This window comes from Manduca sexta, chromosome 24 (genome assembly GCF_014839805.1).
Source record: "Manduca sexta isolate Smith_Timp_Sample1 chromosome 24, JHU_Msex_v1.0, whole genome shotgun sequence".
In the NCBI taxonomy this organism is placed as follows: Eukaryota; Metazoa; Arthropoda; class Insecta; order Lepidoptera; family Sphingidae; genus Manduca; species Manduca sexta.
In genome coordinates this window covers 8,659,693-8,676,569 of record NC_051138.1, presented here as the reverse complement: position 1 = coordinate 8,676,569, position 16,877 = coordinate 8,659,693, and the positions used below count along the sequence as shown (strand labels likewise).

Sequence of the window (16,877 nt, the reverse complement as noted above, 5' to 3'; positions counted from 1 at the left end):
TTTCTAAGTACAAAGAATTTATATTACAGTAGTAGAAGGTTGAAGGATCAATCATAGTTAAGTACCTCAAAATAAAATTATAATAAACTTGAAGTTATTAACAGAATAATTTAACTCAGAGTAAAAAGCGTGGGGTGCTTGATATAGTATGTATTATAATCATTCTATTGGCTACTATCTATAAGAGGAGAATTATGAAAACGAAGTAAAATGCACATATAAGTTACAACTTGATGATATAATTTTAAGGTAATAAATGTTAGATCCAACCTTATTCAGCAAATTGTCGTACCCTAACATCAGAACCCTAACATGTTTTTATTACGTCATTGGTTGTTTGACGCACTTTGTGGTTTTTTGACGATATAACTTGGTTTGTTTTTGTAGTGTTGCTAGGTAACGGTGGTATTGAAGTAAACTTTATACAGTGGAATATGGATATCGCAAGAATCTATAAATAATATCAAAACGCGTTAAATAGACCACCATGGATATTGAATACAGAATATTGAATTTATATTCAAATAAACAATACGATGAATGTCTAAAGCTTTGTATTTTTGCCTTACAAGATAAAGACGATCGTACGATTGAATTCGTGCAAATGAGAGTCATGACTATTCAAGCAAAAATAGCTGGAAATGGTTACGAAGAAGTTGAGTATTATCAACAAAACGACGATTTTAATTCTGTTGGCATTGCTAAAACACCGAGAGTAGGTACCTCATTTCAAAGGGAGATAAAAAATAATCAACATTTTGGGACTGCTAAGGTAAACAAAAGACTATCAACAGATTGAAATTTGTGTGTAACAAGGTCTATATTATGTGCCTTCCCAATGAATGCCTGCTATCAGTGGTAGAGGTACGATTCATAGGAATTAATGTAAATTTTGAAAGGTCGGACCAAGGGGGTATTGTGTGCTCAGCGGCCGCAGGAAACTAATTACCGAAGGCAGTGACGCGCATAACTATCCTTATAGGTATAAAAAAAATAACATATCAGTAAATTACAGATATTATAATTATTATATACGTAGAAAAATTTATAGCCTTGTAACTACGGACCGACGTTATCAAAACTTTGTCTAGATACTAAGTGCTTACTTTAATTGTTGATCGTTTTGACCAGTTACTGTTTCTAATATACGTAATACTAATTTCTCCCACCGATAATTTCAATATATTGTATTACAGAAGCGCGCAGCTGTGACTGCCACTACGCGTCAACGTACAGGCATAAACGTAGCAGTTTCTCGAAGTGCAAGAACTGCGCTACACACAGCATCGCGTATGTCTCGCGCAGCAACATCCATCGTAGGAGATACGTCTTTCACTGTTGCCACACCCTTATCACTTCGCTTGCTTAGCAAGGAAGACAATTTATTTGTCCCAGCAGCTAAAACTTTTTTTGAATATGTGTTCTATTGTGAAGGAGATGTTCGAAAGGTATATTTCTTGTTTATTTACCAGTTTCCATTTAACAGCCACAATAAGAGTATATTATGTTTAGCTTTATAAATTAAATCTAACATAATTGTATGTTTTTCATTTCTCCAATAGGCTATGGACGTGGCTTTCCAAGCACTTAAAACCGGAGATGCTACGGACTGGTGGTGGAATTTTTCACTAGCCCGTTGTTATAATGCATTAGGGATGTATAGAAGTACAGAAGAATCTCTACGTCAAGCTCTCAAACAGAATAAACACATTAGTATATATCTACGTTTGGTTGCAATGTACGTTGGACTTAACCAACCTCTATCAGCATTAGAAATATGTAAACAAGGGTTATCTGTTTTTCACGGATATACTCCACTTCTCTTAGAACAAGCCAGGGTACATGATGAGATGGGGAATACTGCTTTAGCAGTTAAAGAATATCGGTTGGTGGCTATTGAAGATCCTTCTAATGTAGAGGCTATAGCAAATATTGCCATGTATAATTTTTATAATGACCAGCCGGAAATAGCTTTGCGTTATTACAGGTATGACATTGTCCTTTGGATTTCAAATAACAATTAATTAAAATTTGTAAGTTATTGTTTTAACCACCCTTTTTTTTCTAGGAGGTTATTAGCAACAAATTCGTCAGGTCCAGAAATTTATAACAATCTCGGCTTATGTTGCTTGTATTGCAACCAATGGGATCTTATTATTCCGTGTTTTAGACAGGCTTTGTATTTCTCTACCAACCCCGCAACTCGAGCAAACATTTGGTTCAACATTGCACATGTTGCTTTGGTACGTTACTGTTTGTCTTTTGATAATGCCCACGCATGCATTCATAGCATCACACCATTTTTCCTTTTAGATGTAGGCAGATATATCTACATTTCGTCAGCTTTGTTAATTCTCATTATGTAGGTAATTGGAAGTGTACTATTCGCCTCAAGGAACAAAAATATCAATATTTCTCTATACTTTTATATAAAACTGATGAGTTTGTTTCAACGCGCTAATCTCAGAAACTACTGGTTCGAAGTGCAAAATTAATTTATTTTTGGATAGCCCATTTATCGAGAAAGGATATAAGCTGTATAACATCACGCTATGGTCAATAGGAGCGGAGTATCAATGAAAACTGTCGCCAAAACGAGAAAAAATATTCCTTTTGAGAGCTTCTGTTGCGTGCGCTGCGACAACGGTTAGTTACCCAACAAATATGTACCTATGATGGAAATGTTACTCTTAAAGAGTTCTGAAAAAATTTATAATAAAAGAAGTTACCCCACCCCACCCCAGTCAAGTGGTCTGCCTGTCTGAACGCGATGAACTCAAAAACTACCCAACGGATTTCCATTAAATTTGGTATGGAGATAGTTTGAGACCCTGGGAAGGGTATAGACTTCTTCCTATCTCGGAAAATTATATAGTGGCACTTTTATCCCGGAAAACTTTTGCGCTTTGACGCCGCGAGCTAATGCTAGTCACTTATATATTTAGAAACCGTGGTTATATGCCGCTGTAATCTAAGAGGTTTGACTGAATAAGTAGGTTCACAAAGACATTTTACGGTATATGAGCACTGTTATAATTATAATATCGTCCACCTTTTACCACATCTTAGTTTTAGATAAGCTCATGTCATTTTGTTTCTTATGATTTCAGAGAGGAATATTAGATAAAGAACCCAAGGTCGCCAAAGATTTTCACTTAAGCGTACATACATATCAGCAATGAGACTTTACGAAAAGTGAGTAATATTTTTAGGTACCTTCAGTACTTGATATAAATTGGGCGTCGCGTCGGCTCAAGCTAGCGCGTATTCATGCATTAGAGCTAAGTACATACTATAACACCAAATAAGACTACCTTATCGTACACATATTTTTGCTTCTCAGAAAATAAGAAAACTTTGGCGGCCTTGGGATATCGATCTATATTTCATTTTCCATGGTTTGAATTCGTAAATAACTACTTAGCTATTTTAGTAATATTTATTGATTAATACTTAGTTTTTAATTTTACAGTCCACGGGTGACATGACGTTAGCTCGACGTTGCTTACAAGTGAGTCTTGCAGTGAATTCAGAAAATGAAACCACGTTAAATGCCCTAAATGCATTAGATTTTCGTTTAAGGGCGCGGAGAATAATTGTAAAATAAACACAATTAAAATAAAATGTTAAAATTACATACTATTGTTTATTTATAGATTGTAAATAATCGTTAATTGTTATATCTAATAAATCTGAAGTACGTAACTCATCATATTTTAATTTCGTAAGTGAGTCCACAGAAGATTCTGGATGAGAAGATTTTTGAGATTTCGTAGCAACAGATAATTTGTTCACCGGGTCCGTACCAATCTTCGATATGTAGCGAAGTTTCACCTGTTGAAAATGATTTTATTTTAAGAAAATGCTAAATAATCACTATTATCAAAAATTTGTTTATTATTGAATAATTTTATTACAAGATAGATACCTACCTCATCTCTCTCTCTATCTCTCCTTATACTCTAGTTACTTACCTCATCAAATGTACTCGAAGATATTCCAATACTTTCCCAATTATCAGAGCCTTTTGGAACGATGAGCGGCTTCATGAAATTTATATTTTTTTCCTTAAATGGAATTCCATTACCAAAACCTATATTATTTAGCATATCTTTTGTGTATTTTAATAATGCTGAGTCTTTTGAGGAATAAAAAAGCAAATGAGCGTTTTGAAGTATTGCTACACTCCTGAGTGTTGTGCACACAATTTTTTTTACCTCAGTATCTGAAATGAAAGTAAATAATAATATTTACCTACCTGTATAATTTAATGTAATGTTAAAGTTATATATAAGTTTTTGCGCACTTTTTCGCCCGCGTGAAGACGATTCCCGGGTTAAAACTCCAACTAACTACTTTTCTGAGATGAAAGTAGCTTATATTATTATGGTCTGCCGTTCAAAGGTTTTTGCGTTTGTGTCCAACGAACATCTTCACAAATATTCGCTACACACAACAACAAAAAAACATGCAGTCGAATAGAGTATCTCCTCCTGTTTTGAAGTCGGTTAAAAAAACAATTAAAAATTAAGTACTTACCATAATTTTTGAACAAATCATATTTACCACCTATCATTATACATGTTGATTCTACGTCTGATTTCGAACGCAGTTCATTTAATGCGTTAACACAATTTTCTACAGTTTCCCATAAGCGTTTTAGCTTACTTAAATCAAAAAATATGCAGTAAAAAAATTGCCCTTTTACTGGTAGAGTTAATAAAATATTATTCAGTGTTTCTAATTTTCCTCCATATTCCCAAATGTGGTACACATTTTTTTCAATGTGTTGCTTTGAATTGGATTTCCTTCCAAAAGAGTATTCTAAAAGTAAAGTTTCTTTAGGTATTTCTGTCTTGTTCATAAACGCGTTAATTAGTGTTGATTTCCCCTGAAATAAAAGCATTTTATGGGTAGGTACCTATTTTCTTATAATTTGATCGATATGAGTTATTTATAAGTACAGTAAGTACCTACGAAATATTTTATGATAGACATATTGAAGCAGGGTAATCAGAATTCGCTTCTCGTCCCAGATACCTTTGTATCGTGATGCAGGTATCATAACATACAATAACATTCGCTACAACTTGAGACGCTAAAGACGAGGAAAGGATCCCTAACCAGCCTGTACGGCGGCTTTCACCTCTTCCTAAAGTACATGATATCATTGTATTTTGTTATAAATCAATCAAAGTTAATAACAAACACTAATATTGTTAAACAATTTCTGACGAACATTATGGTGGTATTAAATTTTTCAAAAACACCGAAAAAATATTTTTATGTACTTAATTCATTCGCAGGTAAATCTTTGCTTATTCCCGATTGTAACATGTGCATTGTAAATGTTTAGAATTAATGCTCAATGCCGTTTGTTTGAGGAGCCATAACCATAACTGAATGCACCTTAGATACTTACCACGTCTTTACTGCCAACAAAAAAAATTGTCCGAGAACTATCGCTATCAGCTTGAGAAAGAATTTGTTCTACAATTTGTGTAGCTTTTTCGGGAATTGATAACATTTTAGGTTTCTGAAAAAGTCATATAAGAAACTTTTAACATAACATATAAATTATTATAATTTGTTAGATTCCGTCTTAAATACTTACAATATTTACTTGACGGTCCGATATACTATTTTGGTATAAATGGTACTTTTTTTCAATGTGGATACGTAGCCTTTTAATAAATTACTTGTGTTCGTAGTCTTCATGGGACACCGTTTTTTATATCAAGTAAGTACTTAGCCAAATTTTTATTTACGTTACGCTCTTTGTAATAATAATTGTGATTTGGTACCACTAGTTTTGATAAACACTCTGGGTTTTTCCTATTTGCCTTACACAGGTATTGCTTTTTGCTCTGGTTCTTCCTTTAGTATTACATTAAACTATTTGTTTGGTTTTAATATTTTAAATGGTGTTTTTCAGTAGTACTTACTTATTATAAATTTTCTTCGGGTTCCCTGGGTTTTTGAGCTATTTCATGTGTATCGACAAAAAGCAGGCAAAAGTGGAATATAATCCAAAGAGAATAATATAATATATATGGAAAATATAATTACTACGTTTAATGTATTGGTTTCAAAATTTGGTAACCTAGCAACTATTTTTTTTTCTCGAATAGTAAAAACGCGTTACCTCTAATACAACAAGGTGGGTGAGAGAAACGGTTATGTTGGTTTCACCCTAAGATGTTTTTATTACCTAGATACGTTGTCCGAGCTCAATATTGGCAAGAAGAAAACAAGATAATTGCCCGACATTCACTTAGTCTACTCAGCCTAGCGCAAATAGGAACAAAAAATCTTTTGTATGGAATTGACATGGCATTTAATGGCAGATATTGCTATCTTTCTCTCCCAGTACGATTTCTCTTTCTATTCCTCATCCGCCATTATTATTGTTTGTTTACTTCCTGACGTTTTGGAATACATTTGTGTTTTATTGATTTATGTTTGTATTATTTGTTATTCAAACAAGTAAAAATATACCAAGAAGTGTTTTTGTTGGTGTAAGTGAATACGTTTTAAAGACATGCCATGTAAAAAACGTTTCATTACGTGTGAAATTTGTGGAGATCGAGCCAGTCGAATAAATCACAAAAGCAGAATATTCATGGCGAAATTTCCATTGGATGAGGTCAGGTAAGCGTTCATTAGATGTTTTTAGTCATCGCGCAAATAAAGTAGCTTAGAAATAATAAAAATTCTCATTTTCTAATTACCATTATGTTACTAGTGATATTGTTATTATTATCGATATCGATACCTGTTTAAATTTATTAATCAATTTGCCCTCCGTGGTTTCACCCATTTAGGTCCAGATTCTGTGGGAACATAGTGATAAAAGTAGCAAAAAATACTAAAGTCTTGTATGTGTCGGTGTGAGTGTGTGTGTACTTAAAAACGCGTTGAGCAATCAATGTGCCTGGTCACTGTTTACGATTTTAGGCTTAAATATAATTTAATGAGCAATTTATTTACAATTAAAAAATATTTCCAGATGCCGAAAGTGGGTTCAGGTAGTGGGAAAAGAAGATTTGATATATGTGCCCATAGAAAAGCTGCATACTTTGAAATATGTGTGTGGTTCTCACTTTAATAACAAAGATTTTAATAAAAAGAACAATTGCATAAGAAAGTCAGCCATACCCTCGAAAACTTTGAAAGCTGATCCACTTCCTGATGAAATGTTGCTTGAATTTCCGTGCCATGTTTTTATAAACAATGATTGCAAAAATGATAATATCTTTCAAGAGAAGTGCGACAAAGAAGTGTCACCATCCTTTGACTTTATAATTAAATATTCTCATTGTGCCTTGACCTATCATAAGTGCAACTATATTCGCCTACATGGTGAATAAAGGATTTTATTTTAAAATACAATTATTATTCAACATGTGAAAGCTTTTTATTTTATTTTGAGTCCTCATTTTAGTCCAGGCTTGTAATTATAGTGCTAAAATGTTCACTATATAGCGGGAGTTGGATTGATAATGTGGACTCGAATATACATTATATGAATTTTATCAAAGTAGCATTAGCGACGATTCCCACCCAGTAGAATTTATCGATATCGATAAAAAGTGCTCACTACTATGTATTTTGTTCAGTTGGTAGTATTGTTATTTGACGTTCCTGACGTATTCTTCCGTGATATTGGTATTGATACGCCATGTAAATTAGATTTTATTACTTTGTATTAAGGCGATACCTCAAGGTCCATTTTCATACATTTTGTTTCACCTTTAATCTGGGTAACTAAACAAGTATTGGCAAGTAAAGAATTTAAATTCACGTCTAGTTAGTGATTAGTTCTCGCAGTTGAAAGAAAAACGTAAAAATAATTAATAATCATGGATATTTCGGCCTTTAAAATTTAGTATGACGAAATTTTAAAGGCAGAAATATCCAAACAAAATGTATAAAAATGGACCTTGAGGTATCGCCTTAAGTCCTGTCTCTTAAAACGTAGTGATTATATTCTCTTTGAGTCTACTTCCAACCACTGTCGCGGCTAGTCGGCTTACTAACTTTTGCTATTTTTATAAATAAAATGCCTTTCTGTGTTTTTAGATAATATACAAATTATACTCTAATTCTGAATGGAAAAAATCTTTCATTTCATTCGTTAGTACTTAGTATACACTATTAACTTATTTTTTAACTAATAAATACATGTTATTCGATTGTCACGGTGACGACGGTCGGCGCTCGCTCAGAATAAGAACAAGCATAGAAGGAATCTAAATTACCCTAATATACTTATCCTATTTTTTCAAATAGGCCAAAACCATTGAAAAGAACGAGACAAATATTATGTTGCTAAGGTCAGCTTGCGTACACATTACAATTATCAAATGGTTACCTTTGGTCCTCTTTATGATGCCTAATTAAAAAGCAAATAAAATGTCAAATGTTCCAACTTGCCAATCTCAAAACAATGTCACAAACGCGCCCACACAATTTAGTTACGTTATACTTCAGCGCGTGCTTTTCAAAAGTGGCTACATGTTTTGTAATATTTTTGTTGTTAATTTTAATAAATACACAGTGCTGGGGCCTTATTCTCTATCCCGCACGTTATTTTGACAGTGTGTAACAAGCACGTAACACAACGCATCATGTTTAGGACTATAGAAATTTGGCTTACAGAATACCATTCCACACACATTTCTCGAAGATAACATGACACGGCCGCGTTACGCGTTTACATTATCATACAGAATAAGGGCCCAGTTTAAGTATAATATAGCCCTACGAACAAGCAATGGTCTGCGTTATTGTCGGGTGTAAATCTCATTCTTCTCGTAAAGAAAATGAAACTGAAATCATCAGCTTCCATCGGGGAGTAAACAAAAAACCTAATATATTTGCTTAAACCTTGTACATAAGTGCAAAAAGCATTATTAATTAATCTTTATTATGCTGTAGTCATATTATAATCTGCTGTTGGCCATTCGATACAGTAATTATTAAGTATTTTTCATTTTTACCAATTTACGTAGTCGTGTTCAATAGTGTTGTGCTGCATATTCTGTCGATAACAAAGATGTTAAGTAGTATATTGTAGTTTACTATTTTGCATAAATTGCCTTTTACTTTCAATATACGGTGGTGTAGTGGTAAAAGCCACTTGGAAACCGTGCGCGAAGGCTGGGGTCGAGGAAACTATCTGATTTTCATACAATGTGTTTCATTGCAGATTCCCCACAGATGATGCTATGAGGCAAAATGGATCGTTGCCATAGCTCGTCCCAATTGGCATTGAAAAAACAGCACCGTGTTTGCTCTAAGCAGTTTGACAAAGTTTTATTTACATTGAAATAAGTTATCAAACATATGTGACATGAATGATACCGCTGTGTTTTAATTTTACTGTCCCATTTTAGTAGCTTATTTCAAATCACACCTCTTGGGTATCTTTTAATGCCTAAGAAAGTCAGAAAAGAACAGAAGGCGTACTGGCTTTCTTATAGACGAAATTCCGGCCGATTTCTTGTTTGTTAAGGTCAGGTGGGGCAAGTGCGCCGACGGGGTAAGTGCACCTACCCTAAAAAAATCGAGAACTATTGATGTTATACAATTACCGCAATCTTACATCTATGCTACTAACTGAAATACAGTTCCACTAAAAAACATAAATGGCTATGTTCATTTTAATAAGATTTATTCGCCATTTTATTTTAAGTGTCATTTAGACCTGTAAACCGAGATGACCCCCCTGAAAAAATAACATCAAATATTTCAAGATATTTAACATATTTCTGTAAACCAGTAAGGTGAATACATAGTTTAAACCTTTTATTTGAACTTCGTGCCTGAATTTTATTTATATTTACTCAAATAAATGATTTTTTAGGTAAGCGTAAATTGGTACCTTAAATTGTCAAGTTGGGCAAGTGCGCCACAGTTAATAGTCGTATGGCGCACTTGCCCCTGATCCATATATAACCAACCTTTTTGAGAATAAGTTTTACTAATATGAATTATTATTATTAAAATGTTATACTTAACAGCAGAATTTGTTGTACTCAAGGTATTTTGTTTTGAGCCGACTTAAATAAAAGGGCGTATTAGTTAATTCGTTTTTACAAAAGAAAAACTGAAATACCTTGGTCTAGAGCAACTTTACGTGAATAGGTTGCAACTGTTCGATCAGGCACGTTATCTGGATATAATGCAGCTAAAACATATCAAATGTCATAAGGCCAAATTCTAAGTAATTGAGTTATAACGCATTCAAAATTGTTAATTCCTATATTTTTGTATGTTTTTTCTTAGTTTTTAGAAATATAATGGATTTTATATTAGGGCTACCATTTTTTTATTCCAACATATCCGCACACAAAACTCTAACATAACAAAAAATTTTATACACAAAAAAATCTATAATGTTTTCAAGCCCTGATTTACATATATATGGCGCACTTACCCCGAATTTGATTTGACAGCCATAGTTTGTTATAATATTGAGTGATTAAAAATTATCCAAGAGCAATGCGAGTAAAACTTATTTCTCTATGGACTAAAGTGAGTGTTTTCTTTATAATGTTTCATATTGGCGTTTTTTTTACACAGGCGCACTTACCCCATTTCCGGAGGCAAGTGCGCCTACTACCATTTTTTTTTTACTTTGAGCAAAATATTATTAATTTATGGTCCGATTTCCTTGAATGGCTATAGGTTGTTATCACAAAATACCAAATATTCTTAAATTAATAAAATTACATTCTTAAGTCAGCACAAAAAGAAATTATTTTGCATTGAATCCAGCTATGAAAATTTTATGGCGCACTTCCCCCGACTGACCTTACTTACAGCGGTTTCCATTCCTTCCGAAATTTCTAACATTTTCTAATTTAATAATCTAAATGCTAAACTATTTTATGTGAGTGACGTTCTGGAAGGCATGGAAACTGCTGTAAATAGCAAATGAAAATTGGACAAAATTTAGCTCGAAGAAAGCCGGTAGTTCTATAGTTTATCGTAACTTAACAGCTTCTTAACGAGTGCTTTTATATACCCAGACTTCTTTTGGTACTTGAATACCAAATCAGGGTTTTGATATCTTTTTTGTAGCCTTTATCTAAAATAGCAATTTGCAACGGTTTGTAGTTGACTGATCGAAAAGTGTTTATTTTAACAGGTCTGTGAATTTACCATAGCCGATAGACAAAGCATCTATCGATATCGATAAGATGTCAGAAGGGATCGCAACACAATTAAATTTCTTGCTGTCTAAGACAAAGTACACTCAAATGTCATAGTGTTACTTCTATGCTTGTCATTGTTCTGAGGGCGCTCGGGACGTATCAATGCGAACTGTAACTGCCGATGTATATATATCCTTTTCTAACGAACGTATTCCTAATCTTTGTATTCCTTCTTCGAGCTAACTTGTAATTATATGTACAGGTATGTGACTGTAGTGAATTGTGCGCCGTTTTTATGTGTAACTAGATTTTGCTCGCGGCTTCGCCCGCGTGAAGGAGTTTTCTGGGATAAAAGTCCACTGTATGATAAAAGTATCGCTACATATTTTTTCGGTACTGATAAGTTCAAACTAATTTTATCCCCATGGAGGTTGAATTTATCAAAATCCTTTTTAAGCGAATGTCTTCATGATAGTAGCGCCAATCTTTAATTTCAGTTCAATCAGTCGAAAATCAAAGAAGATTTATACAAACTTTCATCCCCTATTTTATCCCCTTAGGGGTGGAATTTATCAAAATCCTTTCTTAGGGGATGACTACGTCATAATAGCTTTATGCATGCAAAGTCTCAGCCCGATCGGTTATAAATTGACAAAGTTTCATACAAACTTTCATCCCCTATTTTATAACCTTGGGGGTAAAATTAATCAAAATCATTTCTTAGTGAATGCCTACGTCATAACATCTACCTGCATGCCAAATTTCAGCCCGATCCGTCCAGTGGTTTGGGCTGTGCGTTGATAGATCACTATGTCAGTCAGTCAGTCACCTTTGAGTTACTTACATATATTTATATTTTGTTAGTCTATGACGCGTCCATTTATAAATCGTCATTGGTTTCACTGGTCTTACAGCCCAATGTCGACACTCGGGAGTATAAGATCATCTAAGCAGACTCCGCAGTCAACGCCGGGGGAGAAAAAGAATGGGATACTAGACTCCCCCGGCTTAGCGACTGCAGGGCTCTGGAAGAAAACTGGAAAAGGAAAATAGGAAGAAAAAGTTGTGGGAGGCGAAGGGACCATCTTAGGATGGGCGAAGCGGAAAAGGAAGGGAAATGTTCGCGAGTGCTTCTTAGGCCTGAATGTACTTACAACCATGAGATATACACATTTGACTATGTGCCTAGGGCCGCAATAAATGTCGCACCGTGCATGGAAATTCGGCATGCATTCGGTGTGGAGACCGAGTGCACAAAAAAATTGATTCGGTTGGTGAATATTGGGCCGAGGCATTGCACCGAGTCACTTTATATGCCCTACATCGGCATACCAGCCAAAACCCGCAATAGGGTATTTGACATAGTAAAGAAATAAATAAATTTGGTATTGAAGATAATATAATTTAAGGTGTTAATTAAGAATATTTGACTTAAATTACAAATAAAAATTATTAAATATTTTATTTTCCTAAATAAAAATAAGAGTTTTTGAATCTGTGCATCATTTACAAGAAACGTCTCAAGCGACCAAGACTAGAGAACGTGACGTCACGATGTATTATATGTAATGTCTTGTCTTTTGGTCTTGTCATTCCGAAAAAGATTTTGGCGCGTTTCATTCGCAGGTTTCATTAATATTTATATGATTAATTCGTGTCCAAGGTGCACTTTACCGAAAAAAACATGGATATTGGTTTTATTAAAACTGACAGTGCAAATTTGCCAAAAATGGAGTCTTTTATGATCGCAAATTTCTTTGCCTCAAACCCGGACTTTTGTTCTGCAGAATTTAGGAACGTGGAAACTTCATTGTAAGTACAAAACTATCGTTTTCTGATATTTTGTTCAATTCACAATAGATTACAGTTTGATTTATGTACTTAGCCTTATTTTGTTTTGCTATAAAATAACCTTTGTCGTCATGCATGTGATAGGTACATGTTTACTTTGTAGACTATAAATACAAATAATACATTATTACGTTACCAATAAAATCATAACTTATAAAGAATCTTACTCTGGTTAGGTACCTGTTATTTGTGTAAAATCTTTTCAACGAAAAGTTTCTCGTATTGTGGCTATCTGTGATGCTTTATTTCTATTTTTACAGATCATCAAGACAGCTGTATGGTGATGATGCTAATTCATATGCTAACTCAAATCCTAAAACATCAAGCTGATTACAAAGTGCCCGACATTCTTCAGTTCTCGATGCATTATTAAAGCATCAAGCATAAGAAAGGAAGTGACTGTGAAACGTTTTCAGCCAAAATTAATGGTGTTTTTACACAAGAAAATATAAATTTTGTGGAAAGTCTGACTCAAGCACAACACTAAATTCAAGCATGGCGTGAGTTAAGGTATTATTTATTTATAGTTATTGATTGCATTTTAAATGTGATGTTGTCTTTTTAAATGTGATTTGATACTGTAAGGATTGAACTAATAAGATATTTAAAATCAATGTTCTAGAGCAAAATTCCCAACTTGGGGTCTGTGGACATACCTAGAGTCGGCTGATTTCAATGTTAAAGCTATATGAAGTTTCAGGTTGTGCTTAAGAGAAGCATTTTTTTGTGATTTAAGGAGGTCTATGGTGATCATCTTTGCTCATTTAGTGGTCCACAGCTAAGAAAGGTTGGAAAATGCTGTCTTAGAGTAATATATATTGGAATTATATGTTTCCATGTGAGATGCAATCTCAAAATGTAAATTAGTCTTGTAGCTTTACTAGTCTTTGATGTTTGTGTTCACATTCATATGTGTTGGGCACCCATTCTACAGGGCATCCTAGTGGGGATATAAATGTATATGTGGCCACCAGGCAGTCACTAGTTTAACATTAAAAAAAAAATGAATTTTCTTTTCAGGAAATAAAGCATCAAAAGCAATTGATGTTTCATAATGCAAAACAACTATTGGCTCCTTGGTTGCCTTAATAATGGGAGCTAAAGTACCAGATACTCCAACCATGAAAAGAGGAAAATCATTAGAAGAAGTAGTAAGAAAGGAGTTGGAAAAAAATATGACAAGATTGCAGAATGTGGTTTTATTATCAGCGAAAAATTTCCAATGGTAGCTGCATCGCCAGATGGTATTTTAAAGGGTGACACAGTTATTGAAATTAAATGTCCAACAAGCCAAAAAAGTTTTATATATTATAATATATGTAACAACACAATCACAGAAAAGTTTGCAGTCTAAGTTCTTTTGCAAATGTATGTGAGTAATTTAAGAAAAGGTTAATTTTGTGTGGCAGATTGGGAATTTGAAAAAAAAAAAATAAAGTCCATGTAATACCAATAGAGTATGATGAGATCAAAGTAATGATATTTTATCTAAAGTTGTAAAGTTTTGGAAGAATAATGTTTACAATCTATTGTAAAAACTTATTTTTATAACTTAATATAGGAAAATAAAACATTTTATTCTAAATTTTGTTTTTATTCGTCAAATGTTTTTAATTAAGGAGCCTTGTAAATTAATTAAGGCACATGCAATAACAATGCAATCGTCCAAAAACTTAATTAAATTTGTATTGACAACTGAATGCGGTTTTAACATTGAGAACTCCCTTAGACGTCGGATGACTCTTTCAATGTGTATCACTAAACTTGCTATCTTCTTAGTTTTTCGAGCTTCAACTTAGGTTTCATTAGACTTAACTGATACACTTGGCGGTCTCACTAAACTACATCCCTTTTGTAATAACAGTTACTCAATATGCTTGAATTCTCTATCAGCTAGTATAATTGCACCAGGTTCCCAATGATCTAAAAAGTTGCAATTTTCAACCAAACATACATCGCTAATCCTGCCACCATAACCAGGAGAAATGTAATTAATAATACCATCAGGTGTGCTACTTATAAGGTATTTTTTTGTATTGGCCTTTTTATAATCTTGAATAATAAACGAATTTCACGTATTGTTTACATTAAGACTATTACATCATGACGTCACGCCTCTTATTTGTCACGTGACTTAGCGTTTCAGCGGGAAACACAAAATGTATTTATTAAAACTGTCTTTTTGCTATTAAAATGGCTCTAAATATAAAAAAAACAATTGTTAAGCGTATCTTTAGAGACTCTAGAACATTTTAAAGTACTTTACGAAAATTTGTCAAATACCCAATTGTCTACACCGACGCATAAGAGACGGCCTTGGTGTATCACTGTTATTGTTGCACTAAGTTAGCTGCGCGGAACCGTTGGTACTTGATACTCTCCTTCCGCGAGATGACGCGATCGCAGAAAGAGGCCATCGCTCGCCATGAGTTCCTGCCTCCGACCATGGCGGAAATCACGGTCGGCAACGAAAGGTCTCCACCAACGATTGTTCTAAGAGCGTTGCGTTGTAGATCCCAAGCTGTGCACAGGAGTGTGTTAAACCGCGTCCTCGCGGCCGTTGCGTTTGGCAAAATGGTGCCATATGGCTGACTAATCTTTTCTGACGTGAGACAGAAACAACCCGATACTCCTGTGCATCGTCAGTACTTACGTCAGTCGGAATGTTCGCGCACCGTGGCGCCTATCAAGCTAGCTTAACAGATCGCACTGTCGCGACAGTCCTCAAGTCCGCACTCGGGCTCTCCATCCTAGTATGCCACTTCTTCATGGCGACGCTGCGAATGGAGGCCAACTGGGCCGTGATCTCTCTTGGGCCCAGTATTCGCCCCACACAGAATGCCTTCTCACGGCAGAAGAATTCTGATGAAAGGTCCCACTGATGAAAATGATCCTTTTCCCATGACAGACTACCGGCTAAGACACAAGTCCCCTCGTGGCAGACCGTGCGGTAACTCGTGACGATTCGCTGCGCCAGTAAACGCTGCAGCTTGCGCAATAGAGCGGCGCATCGAGCATTCTGGTACTCGGCCCACATCGGACAATCGTATAAGGCCATAGACTGCACAACTAACCTGGCAAAGTAGCCTTTAAATGTAGCTTGTCGTATTTATACGTAGTAGCTTAGTTTTAGTTATTGTTCTGTGTCGTAGGTATATAATAATTCCGCACACGTGCAAATTTTGGAATCAACTCCCTACATCGGCTTAAAAAGAGTGCTCACCTTCAGTTAGGTAACAACTTGGCTGTGTAACTGGCATTGTAAAGTTCACGGGCGGCTGATGCTGCTTATCATCAGGCGGACCGCGGACCATTTGCTCGTTTGCCTATTATGGCTATTGAAAAAAAATGGTAACCTTAGGTACTTAGTAAAGAGCACTTACTTCCCATGTATATTATAAATCTCATTGGCATATGTAGTAGTTTGTGTAATAATATGCACCTACTTAGTTTGTTTCATCAATTTGTTCTGTGTAAAAGGCAAAAGGTAGGTACAACTACCAAAATCCAAAGAGGATGACAATACTACGGAACTGAGGAAAGTACAATCTAAACTTCTTAGCGTCGCAACATTGTTCATTCCACTCAAAGATTCCACTCCTCAGAACAAGAACAAGCATAGAAGTAACACTATGACACAAAGAGAATATAATCACTACGTTTTAAGAGACAGGACTACAAAGAAATAAAATCGAATTTACATGGCGTATCAATACCAATATCACGGAAAAATACGTCAGGAACGTCAAATAACAATACTACCAACTGAACAAAATACATAGTAGTGAGCACTTTTTATCGATATCGATAAATTCTACTGGTGGGAATCGACGCTAATGCTACTTTGATAAAATTCATATAATG

At 34.6% G+C, this 16,877-nt stretch overlaps 2 protein-coding genes across 3 annotated transcripts; one reads left to right on the top strand and one right to left on the bottom strand.

Annotated features, from left to right (window-relative positions):
* On the top strand, window positions 1-3,624 carry LOC115453278 (tetratricopeptide repeat protein 8). Its single transcript, XM_030181968.2, has 5 exons — window positions 1-772; window positions 1,197-1,448; window positions 1,563-1,987; window positions 2,069-2,243; window positions 3,473-3,624. Exons 1-5 carry the CDS (start codon window positions 488-490, stop codon window positions 3,605-3,607), a joined length of 1,272 nt encoding a protein of 423 aa, XP_030037828.1. The 5' UTR covers window positions 1-487; the 3' UTR covers window positions 3,608-3,624.
* On the bottom strand, window positions 3,620-6,230 carry LOC115453280 (cytoplasmic dynein 2 light intermediate chain 1). 2 transcript variants are annotated; one of them, XM_030181972.2, is made up of 5 exons: window positions 5,615-6,230; window positions 5,423-5,536; window positions 4,540-4,891; window positions 3,975-4,225; window positions 3,620-3,834 (listed from the first exon to the last, which is right to left on the bottom strand). In XM_030181972.2, exons 2-5 carry the CDS (start codon window positions 5,525-5,527, stop codon window positions 3,640-3,642), a joined length of 903 nt encoding a protein of 300 aa, XP_030037832.1. In that variant the 5' UTR covers window positions 5,528-5,536; window positions 5,615-6,230; the 3' UTR covers window positions 3,620-3,639. The 2 variants fall into 2 exon arrangements, with proteins under 2 accessions (XP_030037832.1, XP_030037833.1); XM_030181973.2 differs by having other exon boundaries at window positions 5,946-6,230.
* Window positions 6,231-16,877: the final 10,647 nt, after the last annotated feature.

Excerpts from the sequence above, each read along its gene's own strand:
- LOC115453280 (XM_030181972.2), bottom strand. The coding sequence starts at position 5,527 with ATGTTATCAATTCCCGAAAAAGCTACACAAATTGTAGAACAAATTCTT. Across the intron at positions 4,892-5,422 it reads TTGTTGGCAGTAAAGACGTG|GGGAAATCAACACTAATTAA; the intron begins GTAAGTATCTAA and ends CTTTTATTTCAG. Across the intron at positions 3,835-3,974 it reads CTTCGAGTACATTTGATGAG|GTGAAACTTCGCTACATATC; the intron begins GTAAGTAACTAG and ends CATTTTCAACAG.
- LOC115453278 (XM_030181968.2), top strand. The coding sequence starts at position 488 with ATGGATATTGAATACAGAATATTGAATTTATATTCAAATAAACAATAC. Across the intron at positions 1,449-1,562 it reads GTGAAGGAGATGTTCGAAAG|GCTATGGACGTGGCTTTCCA; the intron begins GTATATTTCTTG and ends TTTCTCCAATAG. Across the intron at positions 2,244-3,472 it reads ACATTGCACATGTTGCTTTG|TCCACGGGTGACATGACGTT; the intron begins GTACGTTACTGT and ends TTAATTTTACAG.